At 45.5% G+C, this 25,250-nt stretch overlaps 1 protein-coding gene across 1 annotated transcript in view; it reads right to left on the reverse strand.

Moving 5' to 3' along the window:
* Positions 1 to 8,713: 8,713 nt before the first annotated feature.
* Positions 8,714 to 25,250, reverse strand: part of wdr3 (WD repeat domain 3) — a 30,027-nt gene continuing 13,490 nt past the window's right edge. Inside the window, exons 12-27 of the mRNA XM_079518017.1 lie at positions 24,245 to 24,338; positions 23,756 to 23,857; positions 23,514 to 23,596; positions 22,977 to 23,115; positions 21,326 to 21,382; positions 20,661 to 20,761; positions 19,242 to 19,353; positions 16,514 to 16,648; positions 16,253 to 16,303; positions 15,513 to 15,578; positions 14,827 to 14,919; positions 14,001 to 14,051; positions 13,654 to 13,697; positions 13,296 to 13,424; positions 11,551 to 11,644; positions 8,714 to 9,414 (exon numbers count right to left, since the gene is read on the reverse strand). Coding sequence (XP_079374143.1) covers positions 9,259 to 9,414; positions 11,551 to 11,644; positions 13,296 to 13,424; positions 13,654 to 13,697; positions 14,001 to 14,051; positions 14,827 to 14,919; positions 15,513 to 15,578; positions 16,253 to 16,303; positions 16,514 to 16,648; positions 19,242 to 19,353; positions 20,661 to 20,761; positions 21,326 to 21,382; positions 22,977 to 23,115; positions 23,514 to 23,596; positions 23,756 to 23,857; positions 24,245 to 24,338 — 1,507 coding nt within the window. The 3' untranslated portion in view covers positions 8,714 to 9,258. The remainder of the gene's footprint in view (positions 9,415 to 11,550; positions 11,645 to 13,295; positions 13,425 to 13,653; positions 13,698 to 14,000; positions 14,052 to 14,826; positions 14,920 to 15,512; positions 15,579 to 16,252; positions 16,304 to 16,513; positions 16,649 to 19,241; positions 19,354 to 20,660; positions 20,762 to 21,325; positions 21,383 to 22,976; positions 23,116 to 23,513; positions 23,597 to 23,755; positions 23,858 to 24,244; positions 24,339 to 25,250) is intronic.

A 25,250-nucleotide genomic window follows, 5' to 3' on the forward strand; every position in this document is an offset into this window, starting at 1 on the left:
GCGGTCAAATGGTTCATGAGCTATGCCTGTTCAAAGTTTGCATTTTCAATTGAGTGCTATAGGCTATAGCGCCACCCTTTGGCCAATGGTTGTGGGCGTCTTCAATGTTTAGCATAGCCCAAACCACTACAATAAGGGACCATAGGCCCTTAGGGCCTTTTCCCTTAATAATACGTCCCATACGATTCCTTTAAAACCTATTTTCTTTTCATTTTTTCCCCTTGACAACGGGGGCAACAGCTAATGCGTCATTCAACTTTCATTACCCCGGTTTCATATTCCCCGGGTCAGATACAGAGCAAGGCTGCATCTCGCATTAGATAGTGATGGATACAACAATACTTCTAATGTTGTTGATCATGTAAAGAAACACTATCTTGAACACATACAAAAACAACAGCATGCAGCAGCAGCACTCATATTCCCACTTTTACAGACTGCACTAGAAAGAACTACATGGTGAAATATGAAACAATGGGTCATACAGTACATACACTAGCCTTATACTGTATCATATTCAGCACTACTGTATAGTGTACATAATGGTACCATTTAAGCCCCATATCCTGCAGTATAATGGTTTGCGTGTGATTAATGGCGTACAGATTGAATATCAGCCTCGTTCTCATCTCTGTTAGTTGACACATTTTCTTTTTTGCATTTAATGACCTATATATGACCAATGACCATTTATTTTTTATTTATTTATTTATGTGACAGGGACAATGCTCATTAATCAACATTTCAGTTTTCACTTCCATGTAAATGTGCCAGAGTTAGCCATAAGCTAATTTACATCTGTAGTCCCTGAGCAGGCTCTTAAAATGGTAGTAAAACTAAACATACAATGACACATACAGTACAATACAATACAGTATATGACCACTGTTAAACTGGTCCAAAGACCAACATTTTGCCTCATGAAGATCATTTAAGAAATGCATCAAAAACTAATGTTTTACTATGTATTAATATTTTATTTTACATTCAGAGTTAAATTAGCATTGAGGATTTTGGGCATAAAAACACACACACAAAAAGAAAACATCACATGCACATCCAAATTACACCACAGTAACTGTAATACATTTCTTACAATGGGAGAAATTAGGATTCGAATTTGAAATGTTTCGTAGGATCTCCACGGACGTACCGCTCCAAAACGAACGCTGTGGGGTCCTGGTGCCCTGCAGGGAACTCTGTGGGGTCCTGGTGCCCTGCAGGGAACTCTGGGACGCTGTGGGGTCCTGGTGCCCTGCAGGGAACTCTGGGACGCTGTGGGGTCCTGGTGCCCTGCAGGGAACTCTGGAACGCTGTGGGGTCCTGGTGCCCTGCAGGGAACTCTGGGACGCTGTGGGGTCCTGGTGCCCTGCAGGGAACTCTGGAACGCTGTGGGGTCCTGGTGCCCTGCAGGGAACTCTGTGGGGTCCTGGTGCCCTGCAGGGAACTCTGGAACATTGTGGGGTCCTGGTGCCCTGCAGGGAACTCTGTGGGGTCCTGGTGCCCTGCAGGGAACTCTGGGACGCTGTGGGGTCCTGGTGCCCTGCAGGGAACTCTGGGACGCTGTGGGGTCCTGGTGCCCTGCAGGGAACTCTGGAACACTGTGGGGTCCTGGTGCCCTGCAGGGAACTCTGGGACGCTGTGGGGTCCTGGTGCCCTGCAGGGAACTCTGGAACGCTGTGGGGTCCTGGTGCCCTGCAGGGAACTCTGGAACGCTGTGGGGTCCTGGTGCCCTGCAGGGAACTCTGGAACGCTGTGGGGTCCTGGTGCCCTGCAGGGAACTCTGGGACGCTGTGGGGTCCTGGTGCCCTGCAGGGAACTCTGGAACGCTGTGGGGTCCTGGTGCCCTGCAGGGAACTCTGGGACGCTGTGGGGTCCTGGTGCCCTGCAGATAACGCTGTGGGGTCCTGGTGCCCTGCAGGGAACTCTGGGACGCTGTGGGGTCCTGGGGCCCCCTCAGGGAACTCTGGAACGCTGTGGGGTCCTGGTGCCCTGCAGGGAACTCTGGAACGCTGTGGGGTCCTGGTGCTCTGCAGGGAACTCTGGAACGCTGTGGGGTCCTGGTGCCCTGCAGGGAACTCTGGAACACCGTGGGGTCCTGGTGCCCTGCAGGGAACTCTGGGACGCTGTGGGGTCCTGGTTCCCTGCAGGGAACATTGTGGGGTCCTGGTGCCCTGCAGGGAACACTGTGGGGTCCTGGTGCCCTGCAGGGATCACTGTGGGGTCCTGGTGCCCTGCAGGGAACACTGTGGGGTCCTGGTGCCCTGCAGGGAACTCTGGAACGCTGTGGGGTCCTGGTGCCCTGCAGGGAACTCTGGAACGCTGTGGGGTCCTGGTGCCCTGCAGGGAACTCTGGAACGCTGTGGGGTCCTGGTGCCCTGCAGGGAACTCTGGAACGCTGTGGGGTCCTGTTGCCCTGCAGGGAACACTGTGGGGTCCTGGTGCCCTGCAGGGAACTCTGGAACGCTGTGGGGTCCTGGTGCCCTGCAGGGAACTCTGGGACGCTGTGGGGTCCTGGTGACCTGCAGGGAACTCTGGAACGCTGTGGGGTCCTGGTGCCCTGCAGGGAACTCTGGAACGCTGTGGGGTCCTGGTGCCCTGCAGGGAACTCTGGGGCGCTGTGGGGTCCTGGTGCCCTGCAGGGAACTCTGGGACGCTGTGGGGTCCTGGTGCCCTGCAGGGAACTCTGGAACTCTGGGGGTCCTGTTGCCCTGCAGGGAACTCTGGAACTCTGGGGGTCCTGTTGCCCTGCAGGGAACTCTGGGACGCTGTGGGGTCCTGGTGCCCTGCAGGGAACTCTGGGACGCTGTGGGGTCCTGGTGCCCTGCAGGGAACTCTGGGACGCTGTGGGGTCCTGGTGCCCTGCAGGGAACTCTGGGACGCTGTGGGGTCCTGGTGCCCTGCAGGGAACACTGTGGGGTCCTGGTGCCCTGCAGGGAACACTGTGGGGTCCTGGTGCCCTGCAGGGAACACTGTGGGGTCCTGGTGCCCTGCAGGGAACTCTGGGACGCAACAACAATGTTGTCAGAATCCAGAAATGGTATAGTGTAATTGTGTATTAACTTTAAAATGAATACATAAATAAATACATGCCCGGTACGTTGCGTGTCGGAATAAATTCTATATATACTTGTAAGCTTAAGTGGGTAATATATGTTTTGTAAACAAAATCTAAATCTACAAAGCATCTAGTATCAATTTTTCAGATTATTGTAGTAGTAGTAGTTAAAAGTACAATATTTGCCTCTGAGATGTAGTGGAGTCAAAGTAAAGGTATTGAAAATTGGTATATGAAAATAAAATAAAAGTTTAATGGAACTAAGTCACACAGTATGACTTTAACACTGAGGATTTGACTGTGAAGATAAGCAGCTGCTGATGGAGATGATGGGCCATAAACCCAACGTCATAGATGATGGGTCATAAACCCAACATCATAGATGATGGGTCATAAACCCAACATCATAGATGATGGGTCATAAACCCAACATCATAGATGATGGTCATAAACCCAACGTCACGGCACGGCAGAAGACAAAAAGACCTTGTAGATGAGAGTAGTAGTCCTACTGTCTGTCTGTCTGTCTGGCTCAGTGCCCACGGACACTAGGACCTAGTAGTCCTACTGTCTGTCTGGCTCAGTGCCCACGGACACTAAAAGTGCCAGGCAGGCAGTGATGCCTTTCGGTGGTATCAGTGGGAGAGATAACTATACCTCTTTGTGTGTGTGTGTGTGTGTGTGTGTGTGTGTGTGTGTGTGTGTGTGTGTGTGTGTGTGTGTGTGTGTGTGTGTGTGTGTGTGTGTGTGTGAGTGTGAGACTTGGACAGTGTCCTAACCCAGCCATTATAGGCTGAACACTGCAGCAGGTGTCGGGGGTCCGGTAAGCCCCTCTGACACGATGGGGGCAGCACAGTGGATGGGTGTGTGGGTGGGTGGATGGATGAGTGGGTGGGTGGGTGGGTGGATGGATGAGTGGGTGGGTGGGTGGGTGGATGGATGAGTGGGTGGGTGGATTTGGTGGGTTGGTTGGTGGATGGGTGGATTGGTGGGTTGGTGTATGGGTGGATGCGTGGGCTGGTGGGTGGATGGGTGGGTGGGTGGGTTGGTGGGTGGGTGGATGGATGGATGGATGGATGGACCTAGCACAGACCGTGTTTCTAAAACATTTTGTTGAGCTTTGGACCCGTAGCATTTCAAACGCATGATTCTAAACTACGTCTGTCTCTAGACAAAGAACCGGCCATGGCCTGCATCGACTGCCTCTGGTCTTCATCGGGCTCAGAGACCTGATACATTTTGCACAAAGTTTCTTAATTTGTCACTGCTGTTTGTCATTTATTTGTATGTGTAAACCGTGTAAACATTATTGTACTGCAAAAAGGTCTCTTTTCCCTGCATCCTTATCCTTTTTAGTACCGGTATTAGTTTACTATAATTAGATTAATATGCGGTAATCAAACAGTTCTCAAGGACCACCTGACCCCTAAACACCTCCCCCACTACAACAATAGGTATATCGTCGTTGCAGGCAGAAACCTCTCATCTCCATATTTTTACTTTTTGTTTGTCTACTTACTGTTGTCTTACTGTTTGTCTTTTTGTTTTTTCTAAATTAACGCCATGCTTGATCATATACTACAATGTCACGCAAAAGCAACAAAAGTAGCAGATCTACAAGCTGGAAACTAGGCGCGAAACTATGTGTTTTGAGCTTTGTAGATCAGCTATTTTATGAATTTGAATCCTATTTTTTTTGTGTTGTTTGTGTGTTTTTTATGTTAATGAATGCCCTACTTCGTTGTACAAGACTGACGGACAATTTTTTTTTTTAAGTGAACGTGGCTAAGTCTGTCTGTGTGTTTCAAACAAAAGCATGTGACTAAATAATAGCTACATTAATAATTTCCTGAAAAGTAAAGGTTTCCCTGACAGAAACTATATGTTTAGTATGAGATAGAAAATATGTCTTTCATTTGATGGACTTACTGCTACTTTTGATGCTTTTGTGTGGCCGCTGTGTAGTATGATCAAGTAGGATATTAATTTACAGGAAAAAAACGTAATTATGGAGAGAAGAGGTTTCTGCCCCCGACAGCAACAATATGTTTGGTATACATTTAACGACGGTGCCGTGGACCAGTTGAAAAACAATGTCCTGGCTATAGGTCAGAAACAGGATACCAGGGTGAAAAGCTGTGACTGAACAGCTGGTGGTGGAGGCTCAAAGAAGGGCAACACTGACATCTAGTGGTCATGGTTAGTAACAACTGTGGCTATTGATCTACTGATTCTACTCGTATAGTCACAGGCCAGGTCAAACAGGTGTGTGTGTGTGTTGGGTTTGAATGTGGAAGTACTAAGTAGTGATGATACCGATGTAGAAATGTTCTAGTAAAAAGTCCTGAATTTCTATGCATACGTTTGAGAACCACTGTCGTAGTAGAGCATCAGAGCATGTAGGCCTATAGTTCTCAACAGTAGGGCCTAAGCCTAGTTCTCAACTAGGCCCATTTATAAGCAGTATAGGTCTAGTTCGAGTTCAGTCCAAGCGACAAGCGTACATTTAGTTTAGACTTGGTTCCACAGATAAATATTGTGATAATAGCTGATCTACAGACTATACATGCTCACAACAACGCCTCGTGTGTCGCTGAAGAAATACGGACTGCTTACGTTTTTTTTCCCCGCACCCAAACGTCCGAGCCCTAATCCTGTAACGGCTCGAAACGTTTCACGCCCCCACGTCGCACACTTTATTTTCCGCCAGCGTGTTTATTTCCTGCCCGCGGGGCGAGTGTGAAAGAATGAAACGGAGCTTGTAAAACACCTTTTTTTTTTTAGCTCTGCGCGTTCAGGTTTTAATCTCGGGCGGGGCGGACGAAAAAACAAATTAACTCTGTATTTACAAGAAGGGCCAAGGGCTCTTTATGAGGCTGAGGTTCTGCCTTCACGTTGTAAATGTCACACCTACCGAAATTAAAAATTCTTCTGGAGGAATACCAGAGCGAGCCTGGGCTGTCACACACACTCACACATACGCTGACACTGCATTAGCACCCGGCAGCCGCGTGCAAATAATCACTAGTACAAATTGTGTTTATAAGTGGGGGAGAAAAGAGGTGATTTTAAAGCATAAGGTTCGCGTGTATACTTAACGCGCCGGCTCTTTTGTTTTCATTTAATTTAATTTGACCGTTGAGTAATCCATCACACCCTGAAGATTAGACGACACATTAGCTCTCATTTAAATAGCAATATCTTTCCCATATAATATCTGAGTGTGAGTATTGCAGTATTTTCCTTGTGTTCGCCGTTCGGTCAGAATGTCCAAAACAGTGCTTGGCAACGCAGAAGCCAAGTGTCATTTGCACATAATGTGATGCTTAAGACTGCCTCTAAGGCCAGACAGCCACCAATGCAACTTAGTCACACAACTCCTTATTTGTAACAGAAACCGTTTTAAGGCCAGACCAATGCAACTCCTTGCAACTTGCCACTGGGGATGGTTGCAATAGTTGCATTGGTGTGGACTGGCGCACGCACGCACGCACGCGCACACACACACACACACACACACACACACACACACACACACACGTTTTTCACATTTTATTCACATGTTTTATGTCCAATGTATTTGCATTTAAGTTCATAAAGTTAACATATAAGTAACCTATTAGTGCATTTGAAATTAAATAAACATGCTACTTTTCAGGATTCCAATTCAAAAATAGCAAAAACAAAAATTCTGGATTTCAAATATAATATGCAATGTGGGCCCAGGCGGTGGCGTAACCGTCTGGGCACCCGACTGGTAATCCAGTCGCAGTGTGCCGCGGGTTCGACTCCCGAGCCCGACACGGCCTTTACTGCATGTCTTCCCCCATATCTCTCCCGTTTCCTGTCAGCCTACTGTCTGTCCCTTCAAAAAACCAATAAAAGGCGTAAGCCGCAAAAAAATATCTAAAAAAAAATAATAATATGCAATGTGGCCCTCTGGAGTGAGTGTGGAACTATAGTGGCCCTCTCCATCGTCAAAGTTGCCCAGCCCTGGGATAGAGGGACCGTATAAATTCAAGGCAAGGTTTCTAGGGGAGGGGGCAGTAAAGCCAAGCCCTTATGTGCGTGATTTTTTAGTATGGGATGACTGCAGTGACGGGAATGGGGCAGCAGGGGACTCTCCCCCCTCTCTCGGTGCTCCGCAGCGATCCGGTGGTCCTGTAAGCTCAGGTGGTCTCCTCCGTCACAGGCCTCAGAGTTCTCATGTACCGCATCGTCTCTGTCGGGGGGGAAACCTCACTTGTCCAAAACTGCATGGCGACTCATTCAGGATTCAAATTCAAACGCATAAAAAGTAGCAGATCGACCGACATGCAAGCTCGGAACTCTTCGAGCTTCCGGATCTGCTGCACTCTTGATGTTTTCGTGTGACTGTAGTATGATCAAGGTGTTCATTTACGAAAAAACACAAAAAGTTGGAATGGGGGTTTAAGAGGTTTCTGCCGACGGCACCGATATAACCCCTCGTCTTTTTTGGGGGCCGGTTTGGCCCAGGTCCAGGCTCTGAACAGTTCCCCTCGGGCCCTGCAGTGCAGGAAAGCTGAGAGGAACCAGACTAAATCATACCTGTCCAGCTCTGTGTGTGTGTGTGTGTCTACCATTCTTACATGACATAACTACGGTAAGGTTTCAAGGTTGGTATCAATCTATTCTAAATCTGTCTGTCTGTACACTTCCTTAGCACAGAGCAAGACTGCTGCTCGCTTAGGGGGCCATTCACGTTTTCAAATGGATAAAAAACATTTGAAAATAACCGATATAACAAGCTCATACAACGCACTGTGAGCTTGTGGATCTGCTATTTTCAAATGGCCGAAATGTACATATATAGGGCTGAAGTGCTTAATGTATGTTTTGTAATAATCAAAATCCACACACGGTACTAACTGGAGTAACTAGTGGAGTAAAAGTAACACTTTTGGAGATCCGAGATGTAGTGGAGTAGAAGTAAAAGTACAAATACCTAAAACATTTTTAGGTATATTTAGAAGGCGATTTTAGAATCGGCCTCAGTCCGAAATGGGTTAAGTAAATGTACGTTACTTTCCACCACTGACAGTAGGTATAGTGGGGTGAACCCCTCCCCCCCCCCCCCCCCCCCCCCCCCCCCTTCCTTCCTTTTTTGTTTTTCTTTTACAAGGAAAGAGTTTTACAGTGGTACGAAACATAGTTTACATGAGCTCTATGGCTGTCGTGGGAAGCCCAGTACACACATGCACTACATCTCTCTGTTTCCCTCTACATCTCTCCCACCAACCATGGGAAGCCCAGTACACACATGCACTACATCTCTCTGTTTCCCTCTACATCTCTCCCACCAACCATGGGAAGCCCAGTACACACATGCACTACATCTCTGTTTCTCTCTACATCTCTCCCACCAACCATTTATTCCTTTTAACCCATTCAGGCCCGACGTCGAAATAAAAAAAACGTTCGCTCTGAAAGAATATATACCTATTTTGTGCCGCATTTTTACGATTTTTCAAAAATAGCAGACCTACAAGTTTATAGCGCGCCACTCGGTGGCGCGCTATGAGCTTGTAGATCTGCTATTTTTCAATAGCTAAATTATAACAATGTTTAACACCAAAAGGGGTTCCCGCCCCAAAATGGGTTAAAAGCCGGCTATAAAAAAAACAGGCAGAGTGCTTCAACAGGAGTAACGGGCACAGTTTATTTGGGGAAATGAAGCGTGCCAGTGAATAACACCCGGTTAAATCCTCCTAACCGGACCCTGACCTTATAACAGTCACACAGGGAAAAAATACAAAATAAGAAGCAACAGTGTAAATCTCTGCTCATTGTGAGGTAACACAGTTAAGGGATTGTTGTTACTGTAAGTGGATATTTATCTTACAAAAGGTAATTTTGCTCAATTTGTCGCATTGGCCACTGGATCGTATATCAATAAACATCACCACCGTGGTAACAAAAATCTTTTTTTATTCTGTTTTATACCCATTAATGTTACCACCAAGTAGCAGATCTACAAGCTCCAAGCGTGTCGCTTCGCACCCCGTTTCAAGCTTGCAGATCTGCTACTTTCGATGCTTTACTGTGAAGCTGTAGTATGTTAATTTACAAAAAAAAAAAAAATAACACAAAAAGTGTGAACAATTAGGTGGCACAGCTTGCCTTGGTGCCAATATGGCGGCCATGCGTGTTGTTCATGTCTGTGTGGTTGTCACGGTGATTCAGGCGACGGTGAGGATGACTCGCTCCCTCTTCCTGCGCTTCCTCCTCTTGTCCGACAGGCGTCCGGTGGCGTCGGCGAAGAACATCACGTCCTCCTTGCTCTCGATCTCGCGCTGCAGGAACTGGAGGCCCGCACCGTTGAAGCCCAGCACGTCCTGAAAACACAGCCAGTGGAGGTGAGTTAGGGCCCGTTCATATACTCCTATTTAGTCCCGAAACAAAAGCCGGTTGGGGAAAGGTCCCAGATCCGAAGTTAGTTATAGGCTCTCTATACAAGTCAATTCCTACTCCCTCACGGCTAGCACCGAAGTCGCTTGTAAATATTGGAAGGTCCTTGACATGGATATGTTGTGTGGCCGGGAAATGAGCATCGCACCGCGGATACATAATCTAACTGACCCTCGCTGGTGCGGTGCGTCGTCCTCCGGTGTGAGTGTGTGTGCGCGTGCAACGCGGCTCGTTAAGCACACAATGCGTTGTGGGGAACGGAGGTATCTTGTGTTTTTTTATGTGAATGTGTTGTTTATTTGTGTAGCCTAGTATAGGTTTGTAATTCTTTTAGACAGTATATTTGTTTTATTGTTGAGAAGTTGAGAACAAATGTGAGAGGAGCAGTAGGTCTGACAACACTGCAGCCAGATCGCTCGGCCAGCGAGAGGCAGCTAGACTGCTGCCCGCTCTGCAGAGATCACCTCCTGGCCACAAGCATTTGGAAGGTGGCTTGTGTCTCTTCCAAACTACAGGTGTTTTCTTGGCTTCACGGCCGATAAATTGAACTCGAAGCCGGGCTGAATGAATGAGGAAATACCGCTGTAGTGCCGAAATGATTTCAGTGGCAACGCACCGCCGACTTTAGTACGGTTCCCGCCCCCGGAACTTCGAATGACGTCACATTGTAGTCTACAGATCCGAACCGATTTTTTTCCGGCTGTTAAATAGGAGAATGAATCGGCGCTTATAGGGTTAGGGTCGGGCTCAGTTTCAAGTCCGGTGCAGCGATACCAGAGTACAGTATACTGCTGGGTTTCTAGCCATCTTGCTCAGTAGGGCTGGATCGGAACCGGATCCAACATTGAGGAACTCAACAGTTTATCACATTGTCAGAGTTGGTATGTGAATGTCTGCTATACAATTACAATACAGGTGGTTCTCACACTTTTTAGTTTCAAGGACCAGCATAATGAGTGTTCATGTAACTCTTGAGTGTACAAATGGAACCAAATGGACACGTAAGAGAAGAAAACTAGAAAAAGTGCCCTTCCGGGCACAGGTCTCCACCAGGAGGATAGGAGTGTGTGTGATGTTTGGCAAAATGTTTAGGAGGATTTTTTTCCCTTCATTTTGTTGAGGAAATGCAGAGCCAGATCACTCATAGCATCTCTGAGGATAGAATTCTGGATGAGCAGGACATGTGCAGCATTTTGTACAAAACGGGCCACTCCTGAAAACTTTGGAAGGCAATCTTAGCCAATCAGTGTACAATCTGAGAAATCCAACAGACTCGTCTTGATCACATGACTACAGAGATCATGTGTACCGATTTGAGGCATTTTGTTCCAAAAATGTGTTTTGCAAAAATCAACCTGTTGGTGGCGCTATAACAGGCCAATGTGAAAAGGGTGCGATATATTCCTCAGCCTAGTAAGAAAATGTGTGAAAGATTTCACGTAAATTGCATGCTGCGTTCATGATTTGAGGCTATTGTTCAAAACGGGGCAATCTTGCAAACTGTGAAAGCCAATTATAGGCAATTAGGATGGAATATGAAATATCAGACAGATCCGACTTGAGCACATGACCATAGAGATACTGTGTAACTATTTGTGAGATTTTTGGACAGAATCTGGAGGAGTAATATCAAAAAATTTGTTTTACAAAAGTCGGCCTCCTGGTGGCGCTATAAAAGGCAGATGCGGAAAATGCAGGTAAAAGGTTTGTCCTTGGCCTCTAGGGAGTGTGCATGCAACGTTTCACGCAGATCGGTGCAGTTTTAGGTAAAAAAAATGTGAAAAGCTGCCTCATGGTGGCGCTATAACAGGCCGTTCTGGAAAATGTGGGGCAGAGGTTCATCGTTGGCATCCAGGGAGTGTGTGTGCAAAGTTTGGCATCGACCGGGTTAACGGTGCCGGAGATTAGCTGTTCACAGACGGACGGAAGGACGGAAGGACGGACGGAAGGACGGACACACGGACGGAGTGCAAAACATACTCTCTCCCCATGCCTTCGGCCTGGTGGAGACAATAAATGTCTGTGTTGTTTATTGTCATTGTAGTTTCCTGGTCACCACTCACTCTAATCTCCTGGACTTTGGAGATGGTGTTGGTCCTCAACTCGTCTATGACCGACAGCAGCATCTGGTTACTGGTGATCAGACCAAAATGGATCCTGAGGAAGAGAGAGAGAGAGAGAGCGAGCGAGAGAGAATCACGTTAGCAGGGCCTCTCATGGGTATGATAACAATCTCCTTTTATTCTTTCTTAGTTGAGATATTACAGAACTAGGCGAGTGTCCTAGTCCTGTCCTGTCCCATCCCTAGAAGTGAGTGAGTGCATGGATTAAAGCAAAAATGTAATCTCACGACGAAATGTTTGTACGACCAAGTCCTAATGAGCAATTTGTGAAACAGTATTGACACACTGGCGCTGTGTTTGCTAAAGAATTAACACATTAATATGTACAATTATGATGTTCTAGTAATATTGTTCCTGTTGTTCTACATACTAGGAGACAGATTGAGGCTGTGCTTTTATACGCAATATCTGATGCTACTGAACATATTGCTAGTTTGACCACGTAAAATGCCAAAATTGAGAGTTTGTAAATCAGCTATGTTCAGTGTGCAACATGATTCCATAGCAGACATGCTAGCTTCTATCGATTCCAAATGTCCCATCCGAACTCCAATACCCAACATCTCGGCCACTCGCCTCACTCACACTCAGTCACTCCAGCATGGCGGTGTTACAGTGAAATTGGTGACCTGCTGAAATATATGGCAATCGTGTAGACATCACATAACAATCATGTCAGTGTCCGAATGTAAATCATTGTGGTTTGTTTATTAGCAAAGTTCAACCTATGGTATTTAGGCCACACAAGTTTTGTGACGTTCATAAGATGGTCACATATTTCTGCAGGTCACCAATTTCACCACAACACCGCCATGCTGGAGTGAGCGAGTGGCCGAGATGTTTGGTATTGGAATGTGGCCTAGGTCAGCGAGTGTACCATGAGCAGGAATGTGGCCTAGGTGAGCGAGTGTACCTGAGCAGGAATGTGGCCTAGGTGAGCAAGTGTACCCGAGAAGGAATGTGGTCTAGGTGGGCGAGTGTACCTGAGCAGGAATGTGGCCTAGGTGAGCGAGTGTACCTGAGCAGGAATGTGGCCTAGGTGGGCGAGTGTACCTGAGCAGGAATGTGGCCTAGGTGAGCGAGTGTACCTGAGCAGGAATGTGGTCTAGGTGAGCGAGTGTACCTGAGCAGGAATGTGGCCTAGGTGAGTTAGTGTACCTGAGCAGGAATGTGGTCTAGGTGAGCGAGTGTACCTGAGCAGGAATGTGGACTAGGTGAGCGAGTGTACCTGAGCAGGAATGTGGTCTAGGTGAGCGAGTGTACCTGAGCAGGAATGTGGACTAGGTGAGCGAGTGTACCTGAGCAGGAATGTGGTCTAGGTGAGCGAGTGTACCATGAGCAGGAATGTGGACTAGGTGAGCGAGTGTACGATGAGCAGGAATGTGGACTAGGTGAGCGAGTGTACCTGAGCAGGAATGTGGCCTAGGTGAGCGAGTGTACCTGAGCATGAATGTGGACTAGGTGAGCGAGTGTACCTGAGCAGGAATGTGGCCTAGGTGAGCGAGTGTACCTGAGCAGGAGTGTGGCCTAGGTGAGCGAGTGTACCTGAACAGGAGTGTGGCCTAGGTGAGCGAGTGTACCTGAGCAGGAATGTGGCCTAGGTGAGCGAGTGTACCTGAGCAGGAGTGTGGCCTAGGTGAGCGAGTGTACCTGAGCAGGAATGTGGCCTAGGTGAGTGAGTGTACCTGAGCAGGAAGAAGAGGCAGCGGCAGACCAGCTCCACCTCCAGGCCCTGCTTGACGTAGCTGTTGAACAGAGACAGCAGCTCTGGGATGTAGGTGAACGGCAGCACCATCAGAGACACCTCAAGCTCACTGAGAGGAGACACACATTTCATTTCATTTAATGATACCTCCTTACTTACCTTACTTATTATTCTTGATGACTATTTTTATGCATCTGATGTATTACCATGTTTTTGTTCTTGCTTACTGTAAGTCGCTTTTGATTAGGAGCATCTGCTAAATGCCTAAAATTGTAAATTGTTGAGTAAAAAAAACGGTCTTATCTTCCATGAAGTGGTGCTCATGAGTCATGACTCACCTGGAGCGGACCTTCTTTATCACGTCTAAGACGTAGCGGGACGGCTAGAAGAAGAAAGAGCAGGCAGACGGGTCACCATTACAACTCACTCAGGTTCTGTGCACTCATTATCAGAGATCCCCTCTCTCTCCCTCCCCCTCCCTCTCCCTCTCCCTAGCCCCTCTCTACAGTACCTCTCCCTCCCCCTCTCCCATACGTAATGGAGCGGTTAGCAGCACCGATCAGAAATGTAAATCTACAGAATAACTAGATCACATGGTGTTGTGTATGTCTTTATACTTTTCTGGAAATCCTATAGAAACAAAGTGATCACATGTGGATGTGAACAGACAGTGATCTGTACTTACTGTAACATTTCCAAAAGCCACCAGGATAGGGTTAGGTCTGGGCGGAGGTAACTGCAACACATAGTTGGATAAGCCGCATTAAAAACATTAAAACATTAAATGAGAAATCCGCACCAAAACACCATGAATCAGCCTATAATCCTGTCCCAACATACATGTTGGCCTTGAATTGTTTCATATATTCCCCTGTTCTCCATTTCCCCCACCCCTCCCACAGTACAATGCAGTTAGAATGGAGCTAGTTGTCTTCATTCTAATGCGGGTGTTTTAGTAGCTCCAAACGTTCGTTCCACAAATCGTCTATTATTAGTGTCCTGGTACTCACTCACACACTCGAGCTGCCGTTCATATAAAACCCAGCGTATTTTGTTTTCAAAGTGAAACATTTTAAATCAAATCTTTGACATGAAAAAGGTTGAGTGAGCACCACTGATACGTAAGCAACAATAGTTTTTCATAAAACCTGCTCTGATGAAGGCTGCATAGCCGAAACGCGTAAGCGTTCCTTTTTGGTGTGTGCCAATAAAGAAATGGAAATGTGAGTACTTTGTCCACCGCTTGTTTAATTTTTGGATGTGCTACCTTTTTGGAATTTTTTTAATTCCTGTTTTTTGATGTATACTGGATTTGGGTCTGGCACTCCACTGAAAACCATTGCTGATGCGCAACCTCTTTTTCTCATTTATTTTTTCATAAAACCGTTTGTAACCATTTGTAGAATCGGCCTCAGGATTTAATGGGTAAGACTTGCGATGCAACGCCTTGTCAGTTGTTGTGGACAAGCGACATCGTCGTGTACAATCCTAATCAATCTGAGGGCCTGCACCTGTTTGCCTGCGCTCTCGCACGCATATTTATGTTCCTCCATTTTCCTGGATTCGTCTCTGTACAGCTCCAGAGCCTCCATGATTCGCTCCGCCTGCAAGGGACGCACACACAGCATGTCGTGAGATCACATTTGAAGTTACTATCACCTATAACCTCCACCGACTGTCACACCACTCAAGAATAAAACACTGTTGTTGGTGTTGTCGTCTAGGGGTTGAACTAGTTGACTTAGTCGATCATACTCATTTTTGCTACCTTTATGCAACACCATTGTTAAGACAATGTATAAAATAGGTGTAAGTAAGTGGTTAATCGGATGATTTAGCCGTTTATAAACAAATCGATCATTTTGTATATTCATAATACTGTATAATATAAAATAACGAGAAAATAAATGCACTTGTCAATTTAATAAATTGACCGAAAAAGTAATTGAAATTGAAATAATCGCTTAACCCATTATGGGCAGGAACCCCTTTTGGTGTTTTAACTAAGCATTATGTAATACTTTAGCTATTGAAAAATAGCAGATCTACAAGCTTGTAAGTCTGCTATCTTTGAATATATATTCTTTCAGAAGACTTTTTTTAAATTTCGACATCAGGTCTAAATGGGTTAAGACAATAACTAATTAGTTGCGGCCGTACCGCCATCTGTGGCAGTGACACATGAAGCTCAACTTACAGCCTTAACAGTCTCTATGGTCTTCTTGGCTGCTGGAGCTGCCTCTCCCTGGGTCTCTCCCGGAACCTGAAGGAAAGACTCACTCCTCAGTGAACTGAACTGCCCTTTCAAACCAACGGCACTCACAACATTCCGTCGCTGTCGGACGATATGTGGGTTTTTTTTCTCGTAAATGAATGCCGCGCCAATTCAAAATACACTTATGATTCATCTTTATGTGAAAACATAACAATTCAATAAAAAAATGTTATTAAAAAAAAACAGAAAAATCACAAAAAAGTAGACAAAAAAACAGAAAAATCGACACGCTCAGAAGTTACGTAGACAGCTCTAGAATTGCACTTTATGTAGTCATAGCACTTTATAGTACACATGTATAATATATTATATAGTATAGTATGTATAGTTTACATAGATACTCCACTGTTACGTTCTTAGTTTACGCATGATTCATGATAACTACTTTTTATATATGTGATGTATGCCATGCTTTTTGTTATTGCTTAATGTAAGTCGCTCTGGATTAAGAGCGTCTGCTAAATGCCTAAATTGTAAATTGTAAGTAGTTCTGCTATTTTGGACATATTTGTGTGATGCTGTAGTTAGTAGTATGATGAAGTATTGGGCATTCATTTACGAAATAAACACAAAAAGGTAAAACATGGAGACAAGCAGCGTCTCTGCCCGACGACAGCCATAAAATGTACGTTTGTTCAAAGACAGGAACAACAGCTACTCACAACAGGCTGGTCCCCTTTGGCCATGCTCTCCTCAAACTCAGCCTCTCGCTCCTGTAAAAGGACAACGTTGGGTTAGTCGTGTTCTTTGTTCTTCAGTGACTTCATTCAGTTCACACAGGGATGTAAAAAACGTGAACCGTGAGGGAGTGCCCCTTCACACAAGCGCTCCACGTTTCCTAAACAATTTGCACAATATTTAAACATTATGATGCTTTTGATATTATCATTCTAAAAACGTACACGTGGCGACTGAGAACTTACCGTCTCCCTCTCCTCCTCCAGGATGATGGGCTCCCTGGTTCTCTCCCAGAGGCGGAGGGACTTGTCGTGGGACGAGGAGACGATGTGGTCCCCGCTGGGACTGATGGCGAGGCACCACACCTCCTGGTGGTGACCCTGGAACCAAGAGACAGTTACAGCACACTACTACCTGTGGCACCACACCTCCTGGTGGTGACCCTGGAACCAAGAGACAGTTACAGCACACTGCTACCAGTGGCACCACACCTCCTGGTGGTGACCCTGGAACCAAGAGACAGTTACAACACACTACTACCAGTGGCAGAAGCGGTAAGTAACGTACAATGTACGTAGTATTCCAATGTTTCGATAATTTATACATCTTGAAGGACCACTTCACCTATTTTCAATCTATCTTCATAATGATTAGTCCTCAGACTCCTCACTAATGCTCATAATAAGATAAGCACTACTCACTCCTCGTCTCACAGGCGACATTCTAAATCCTATACGGGTTGTGCTTATAACAACACCCCACTTCTGTGGCCAACGCGGAAGTGCCTCTCGCGGCTCACCTACAACAACTGCGGACTAGACCTTAAATATATAACTCTATAGACTAGACCACGACGGAGGCCCGCCGTCTCAAGCGAACTTGAGCCACATGAGACGCCACATAGCGAGCTAAAGCGAACAGGTTTCCGTGTCGAAGTTCGCTTAGCCGACTCAGGGCCGTTAGAGTTGCGACCCAATAGGCAGAGAATAGCAAATAATGGCTACTGGCCAATCACAGCACGTCCGCTATGGCCAATCACAACACGTCCTTGCACAACCCGTGTAGGCTTTCGAAGGACGCGTCTCACAGCAGGGCTGTGGACAGTTCAGAAACAACCTCCCTATCAGTGACACCAGCGGTACGCAGGTTGGGTCATTTCTCACACAATTTAAAACGTTCTATGTTTCCTTAATGAAAGAATAATGGCTTCTACTTCAACTTTCCGGGAAGAGAAAGGCTGCATTCTATTAGCTTGGGATCCCCGTCGATGACGTGGTAGGCATGCAGGTTTCTTAACTGTCCACAGCCTACCAATAACATGCAGTGAGTACACGGAAATGGTGCCGTCTCATAAACTCATTCAATGCCACAGGACGCCTTTTGACGCCTTTCCCATAGGCCCATGTTGCCAATGACGCCTTATGACGTCTTTTATTTTATTTATTTATTTTTTAATTAATTTTGTTTGCTGTTTTTTTTAAATTGCTCTAATATGGTGTGCACGTGATGACATGCACATGATGTGCACAATGGATTTTCATTTTCTTTTAGCTAAAACGGTGGAATATAATCACCTGGTGTAAACCCGGTGGCACTGAATGAGGCAAATATTGTACTTTTTTCCCCTTTTTACTTTTTACTCCACTACAATTATTTCTTAATTAGTTACTTTGCAGATTCATATTATTACAAAACAAAACATGAATCCCGAAAGCAGGCTTTTATACTTTGAAGAATCCTCAAAAATAGCAGGTCTAAAAGCTCACGACATCACGGCATGTGAAAGCATGCAATATATATCGTCTGTCGGGTGGAATGTCCAAAATGTTGTAGGCTACTTTTCAGGATTCATATTCAAAATAGCAAAAGTAGCAGATCTACAAGCTCAAAACGAGCTTGCAGATCTGCTACTTCTGATACTTTTGTGCGAGGCTGCAGTATGATCAAGTAGGGAGTTCATTTACATTAAAAAAACATAAAAAGTAAAAGGAAAATAATTGGTTTCTGCCCGAGCGATATGCTAAATATATAAATATGCAGAAACATATGGTAGGCTAAAAACAACCCTTATTCTATCTACGGTGTATTGCAGATCTGTAAAATCTCCAACTAGTTTTTATCTTACTTCCTCCAGCTTCAAGGTTCTGTTTTTTTGGGGGGGCCACAGAGCTAATTGAAACAATAACACCAAATATCCACATGTCTTTAATTCTGAAAATTAGCTCACTAATTTTTCCAGGAGTGTGATGATGGAGAGCAGGAGCCTGGTTTCCAGAAGAATAGCAGGGTAGTGTGTCTAGTGTGAAAACCCCAGAGAGGTAAAGGAGTCCGATCCGACACACCAAGTTTTCAACACATCAACACATCCGACATAAGGAAATGCGTTGGTCCGACATGCGTTGTGCCGTGCTTGCGGTTAGGGTAGGGGTTTTGGGTTAGGTTGTCGGTCTAATAACAGTCGGACCAATAGTATGTACCCAGAGTTTTTTTCTGGGGAGGGTGAAACTTCTTTTACAGCTTTATCCAGCTGACGGCTGCTCAGATGGATTTGGGTGCACAGGAGTAGCTGTTCTAGGTCTTGTTCAGGAACAGTTCCATATGTGTACTAACTAGGCAACTAAGGCAAGGCCAAAGAACAGAGCAGTTCTCCACCCACTCAGAAACCTCTCATGAAGGCCGTAAATTAACGTCCTACTGGAGCATACTACAGTGTCACACAAAAGCAACACGTTCCGAGCTTGTAGATCATAGTATAGTTTTGGACAGAATGAGGTTTCCACCCGACAGAGGAGACAATAATAGCTTAAATTATACTCCGTCGTATGACTTGCTCAGCCGATCTATCGGCTCATGCCGATCTATAAGCTCACACTTGTGTTGTGTTGTAGGACTAAGTATACATCAGGCTATGTGAAGAGAAGGAGATGATGAATGAAATAATGGTGAAGAGAGAGAGAGTAGAGAGTGAGTCACCTCTAAGGTCTGGATGAGCTCAAACTTGTCAGCGTCCCACTGTTTGATCTTCCTGTCCTTCCCCGCCGTGAAGAACAGATGAGTTTTGGGGACAAACTGGAGGAACATCACGCTGAGGGGGAGGGAGAGAGAGAGAGAGATGTTTAACCAATGAAAACAGGCTTTGGGCACCACTGATATAGCAACGCACGTCTTTTCAGAAAACCGGATTTAGAAGACATTACATGGGCCTCACTTAGGACTAAACAGGTTAAAGTAATTTAAGGGATAGGGAGAAAACAGATGTAGAAAAGCAGTGACATGACGAGCAGCTGGTGTGAAGTCACTGGTCACTTGTGGTCAGAGAGGTCATGGGTCACAGGCTCTGGCAACAACACATGAAGTCACACTGGAAACACACAACCTACAGAGACTATGATGTCATTAAACACTTGTGTTTCTTTATGCAAACAATGAACACATAAGCTGTGTGTGTGGTGGCTTTTGCCCTGTATGCGTTGGGTCTATTGAGTGTGTGTGCGTGCGTGCGTGCGTGCGTTACCTTGGCCATCATGTGATGGGTCTGTTCTGTATTGTATCTGTGCAGTCTTTTATTTTATTGATATCCCGGAATATATTTCTAACGACGGCTCCGTCTTATGTCTTCTTAACTAAAGTTATATATTTTTTGACACTTCATATCCAGTTACACACTGGAGAGCCGAGGAGAAGTAGAGGGCTCGGTCCAGAGCCACCGAAGAGTTACAGCACATGTTGATAGTTTGATCTTGCTGCAACCAGACACCAATACGTTTGGACTCTTCTTGTTCTCGCCATCTCTGATCGCACGGAAAATAATTCCAAAACAACTGAAAGGTTTGGCAATGAGTGTTTTGGTAATATTCTCCGTTTGCAGAATGGAAGTCTACAAGAGTGTCATACTGGCTCTCTCAATAACTCTGGGGATCCGTCCATTTGCGGTAGCCAAAAATCATCTTCATATTCAGGTCGATTAATGTTTTACCTGTTCATCAGCGTGCAATATAAATATTCACCACCGCCGTCTACACCTTATTCATCCTAGGTGGAAACGCTGCTTTCAGTTCAAAACTAAAGTTTGGTTTCACTAACGTGGCTTTGGTTTCAGTACCCTAGCGAAGGCTTTAGCTATACAGTACCTGGTTTCAGTACCCTAGCTAAGGCTTTAGCTATACAGTACCTGTCATCATGGTTTCAGTACCCTAGCTAAGGCTTTAGCTATACAGTACCTGGTTTCAGTACCCTAGCCAAGGCTTTAGCTATACAGTACCTGGTTTCAGTACCCTAGCTAAGGCTTTATCTATACAGTACCAGGTTTCAGTACCCTAGCTAAGGCTTTAGCTATACAGTACCTGTCATCATGGTTTCAGTACCCTAGCTAAGGCTTTAGCTATACAGTACCTGTCATCATGAGCAAACATGGAGCGATGGCAGTCACCAAAGTCCAGACCCCAGATCTTCAGGTTCCTGTCGGCAGAGCCTGTGGCGATCAGCATGCTGTCCTAGAGAGAGAGAGAGAGAGAGAGAGAGAGTGTGTTAGGAACTTAGGATGGAAGGGAGGTTAACCCATTTTGACCTGAGATCAGATTCTAAAAATGTCTTCTACATCCTGACAGTTTTCTGAAAAAGCTATGTTTCCATGTCAGTCGTTCTTCGATTTTTCAAAAATAGCAGACCTACAAGCTCGTAGCGCGCCACTCGGTGGCGCGCTATGAGCTTGTAGATCTGCTATTTTTCAATAGCTAAAGCATAACATAATGCTAACGTCCCAAAATGGGTTAAATACTAAATTCAATGACCTGTCCTGTAGACAAAATGCAACGACCTGTAAAGCCACCAGGATGGCATATCGTCTCTGTCAGGTAGAAATCTCATATGTCCGAAACTGGGGTTCAAATTAAATGATGGCAAAAGTAGCAGATTGGGCAAGCTCGAAACGCGTCGATTCGCGCCACATTTTGAGCTTGCAGATCTGCTACTTTTGATCAAGTGGGCCGTTAATTTACGAGAAAAGAAACACAAAAACAAACGATATGCAATGAGAGGCGGGGGGAGAAAGCACTCACGTGTGAGATGTCCAGGCAGAGTACAGGTAGCTTGTGTCCGTACAGGGACAGGAAGAACTGCAGGAGAGAGAGAGAGAGAGACATTCAGTCATATCACCAGTATGAAGAACTGGAGAGAGTTACAGGCCTCTTCACAGAGCACGACCATGGATGGAGGAGAGTTACAGGCCTCTTCACAGAGCACGACCATGGATGGAGGAGAGTTACAGGCCTCTTCACAGAGCACGACCATGGATGGAGGAGAGTTACAGGCCTCTTCACAGAGCACGGCCATGGATTGCTACCAGTATGAAGAACTTGAGAGAGTTACAGGCCTCTTCACAGAGCACGACCATGGATTGCTACCAGTATTATATTACGGTATACCACTACACTGTATATTATCTTAATATTCTTATACTATATAAATGTATCTAACATCATTAGATAATGAGGGTGGCAGTGGCTCAGGGGTAGAGTGGCTGGATGGTAACCGCAAGGTAGCCAGTTCGAACCCGGGCTCCCCCTGAGTTAGTGTCGAAGTGTCCTTGAGCAAGACACTGACCCCCTAATTGCTCCTGATGTGCTGGTTGCTGCCTTGCATGGTTTCCACCGCCATCGGTGTATGAACGTGTGTGTGAATGGGTGAATGTAATGCACAATCTATGTAAAGCACCTTGGATAAAGGCGCTATATAAATGCACCATTTACCATTTATCATTGCTATACCATATATTATCTTACACTATTACATTTATTAATATTGCTAATGCTACTACTTGTATTTGCCTGTATCTCCCTCTCTGCCTCTTCTCCTCTCTCCTCCCCCCCCCCCCCCCCCGACACGGTCGAGGCAGATGGCCGCTCACCCAAGAGTCTGGGTCTGCTTGACGTTTCTTCCAGTTAAGGGGGAGTGTTTCCGTTACCACCATCGCAAAATTGCTGGCTCAGGGTAGGATCTCTGTCGGGTCTCTGCTCTACATGTAAAGTGTCTTGAGACAACTTGTTGTGATTTGACACTTTAATAAAATTAAATAAAATTGAATTGAAGAGGGAAACAGGCAATCATATGTGTGCCTAAAATGCTTGGCATTGCAGTGCCTTTTCTCAAGTACACCTCGTGCATGCCTGATCTATTTAGAGTTAATTTAAATTATTGTCTCGCCTATTCATCTCCTACTTGAGTAATTATATGCTAGTTAAATCCGCCCCACACATTTCTGTGTCTTGGCCACATGCTGTCGTACTCCCCCACCAGGAGGAGAATTGCCGGGTGATCCGGTCGTGGGCGGATAATATTGTTACGTCATTGTAGACATTGTTTTGTAGTCATCAATCTGGAACCCTCAATCTGGAGCTTCCTTTCCCTCAAACCGGAAGAATAATATTCCCAATTCCCAATAAAAGCGTGACTCGTTCTCTCGTAGCCTGCGGCTTTTATTGGAAAGGAATTATTCTTCCGGTTTGAGGGAAAGGAAGTTCTGGTTTAGAAGGTTCCGGCCTGATGACTACAAAACAATGACTACAACATGACGTAACGATATCATCCGCTCCCGACCGGATCATAAACCCGAACAGGAATGCTGCCCAGGCTACTTCAGTGGTAAATGTGCATTGTACATTGATTCTTCTCCTCATCCACTATAGGGGTCACTGGAGTGCACGGTGTTACCTTGAGAGTGTCTGTGTAGAAGATCTTGACGGTGCAGTCCAGCAGAGAGACGGCCAGCAGACGGTGGTTGGGAGAGAACTTCACACACAACACGTCCTCCTCCAGCTGCAAGGTGCGCGTGTGTTTCAGCGCTAGCCTCCTGGATTAGGTAAGGTGAGGTCAATTACAATTAATCAAAAAAAGATCGAGATCTAGATTCAGACACCTATGCGATCTCATTTCTAGATTTGAGCAAGAATCGTGCAGCACTAGTTGGCTGTCCAGTTCATTTGAGTTACTCTCATGGTTTTGCTACAAGATATAGACTTTAAGAGAGGTTTAAATCAAGCGCTTTGATGTTGTCTGTAAAGCCACAATACTTCAGGTACTTCAGGCTCCAGATGGCACATTTTGAATGTAGTAATGTTCAACAACTACAGACAATATGTATTTTCATGGGGAAAAAAACATGTTATTTATGACACGGGAGTTACAAGCAACAATACAACGGGATGTTAATAAAACAGGAAAGAAATGCAACAACAGGTGACGACTTACTTCTGATCCGTCTTCTCATCCTTCACCAGCTCAAACTCCCAGAACTTCACCGTCTTGTCTGCACCTCCAGTCACTATCCCCCGCTGTGGAAATTACACACACGCACACACACTTTAAGATACGATTCGTATTACGTCAAACATTAGTGAAAAGTGCAGTCCTACAGGAGAGAAAAAGGGCAGACAGACAGACAGACAGACAGACAGACAGACAGACAGGGTGAGTGACAGTGATATATCTACCTGGTCAGGGGCCAGACAGAGGGACCACAGTGCTCCGTTGTGTGCGTCCACTCTGTCCAGGAGATTTCCTGAGGCCAGGTCAAAGATCTGCAGCTTACCACTCTGACAGGGAGAACAACATGGTAGAATGACGATGAGAAATGTGATGTCCATTTAGACCTGAGGCCGGCTCTACACATGCCGTCTAAATCAGTAGTTGTTCTCAAACGTGTGGGGCCGTGGACTCCCATCAGAAAATTATTCACTATTCATTTTTCACTTTAAAGATTTTTCAATTGTTTTTAAAAAGAAAAGATGTACAGGCTCGCAGTGCGGCACAAAGTGACGCGGTGTGAGCTTGTACATCTGCTATTTTTGAATAGCCAATGCTAAAATATGCTGGTGTACAAGGCAGCACTTAATTTTTATTATTATTGAAATTAAACTTGTTTAAAAAAAGAAAAGTAATGAAGTGTGTGTGTGTGTGTGTGTGCATGCGTGTTAATATACCTTAGTTCCCAGTATAATCTGCCTGTCTCCTGGCACAAAGAGGGAGCAGAGAGCATATTCACAGGCCATGGTTCGAATCACCTGCAGAGTAGACCTGTGACAGGAGGGGGCGCCGTTTAGATGAGAGACAACTCTATTCACTTCATGGGGCCAATTCAATGGCAGCTCTTCTACACAGACTTCTATAGGCAAAGTGTGACAAAGTCCTTGACCGGAAGTTGACAGAATGCACTGGACTCAGGCAACAGCCCAGCTTTAAATCCCTTTATTTTAGATCGTTTTTATAGTAATAGTACAACATAAACATTACAGAGACTTTAGTTGTCACTGTACAATACTTTAAAACAGTTGTCATGTTGCCTGAAATTGCTGATATCTTCGCCACCCTCGTAGAAAACAATGTATTTATAACTCCAGCTTGTCACACTCCAGGCCAGGGCTGCATGAACGGCGCTCCAGCGCCGTTTTCTGCCCCCTCAATGACGCCACTCTCCTAGTCTACAGTACACCACTCTGGGACATACTGTACCTCTCAGGCTAACCAATCAAATCAACACAATTTTACATCGCCACGCCTAGCAAGGCAGTTTTATTTATTTGTAATAGCACGTTTCAACAACAAGGCAATTCAATGTGCTCTGGTGATACGGTCGATTTGTGTTTTTCTTTGTGTTTTCTGCACAACTATGGTAGATTATTTTGTTGTTTTCCACAATCTGAGCTAGTGGAAGCATGTAGATATTGAACAGTAGGGGCCCTAGAATGGATCCTTGCGGAACTTTGCGTGTGGTTTGTGTCCGCACAAATGTGTAATAAGCGAAGAATAGAATACAAACTAGTCTCGGTTCTCTAACTAAGATTCAAACAAGTTTAGTATTCAAACCAGTTTAGTACTGTGCCAGAAAGTAAAAGTAAGTAAGCCTAGCCGAGCCATGAGGCCCATAGGGGCAGGAGACCATCTCCTGTTTCTGTAGCGTGAGGCAGCTTGATGTACAAGTACACTCTC

The sequence above is a fragment of the Electrona antarctica genome (assembly GCF_951216825.1).
Source record: "Electrona antarctica genome assembly, chromosome: 13".
Classification (NCBI taxonomy): domain Eukaryota; kingdom Metazoa; phylum Chordata; class Actinopteri; order Myctophiformes; family Myctophidae; genus Electrona; species Electrona antarctica.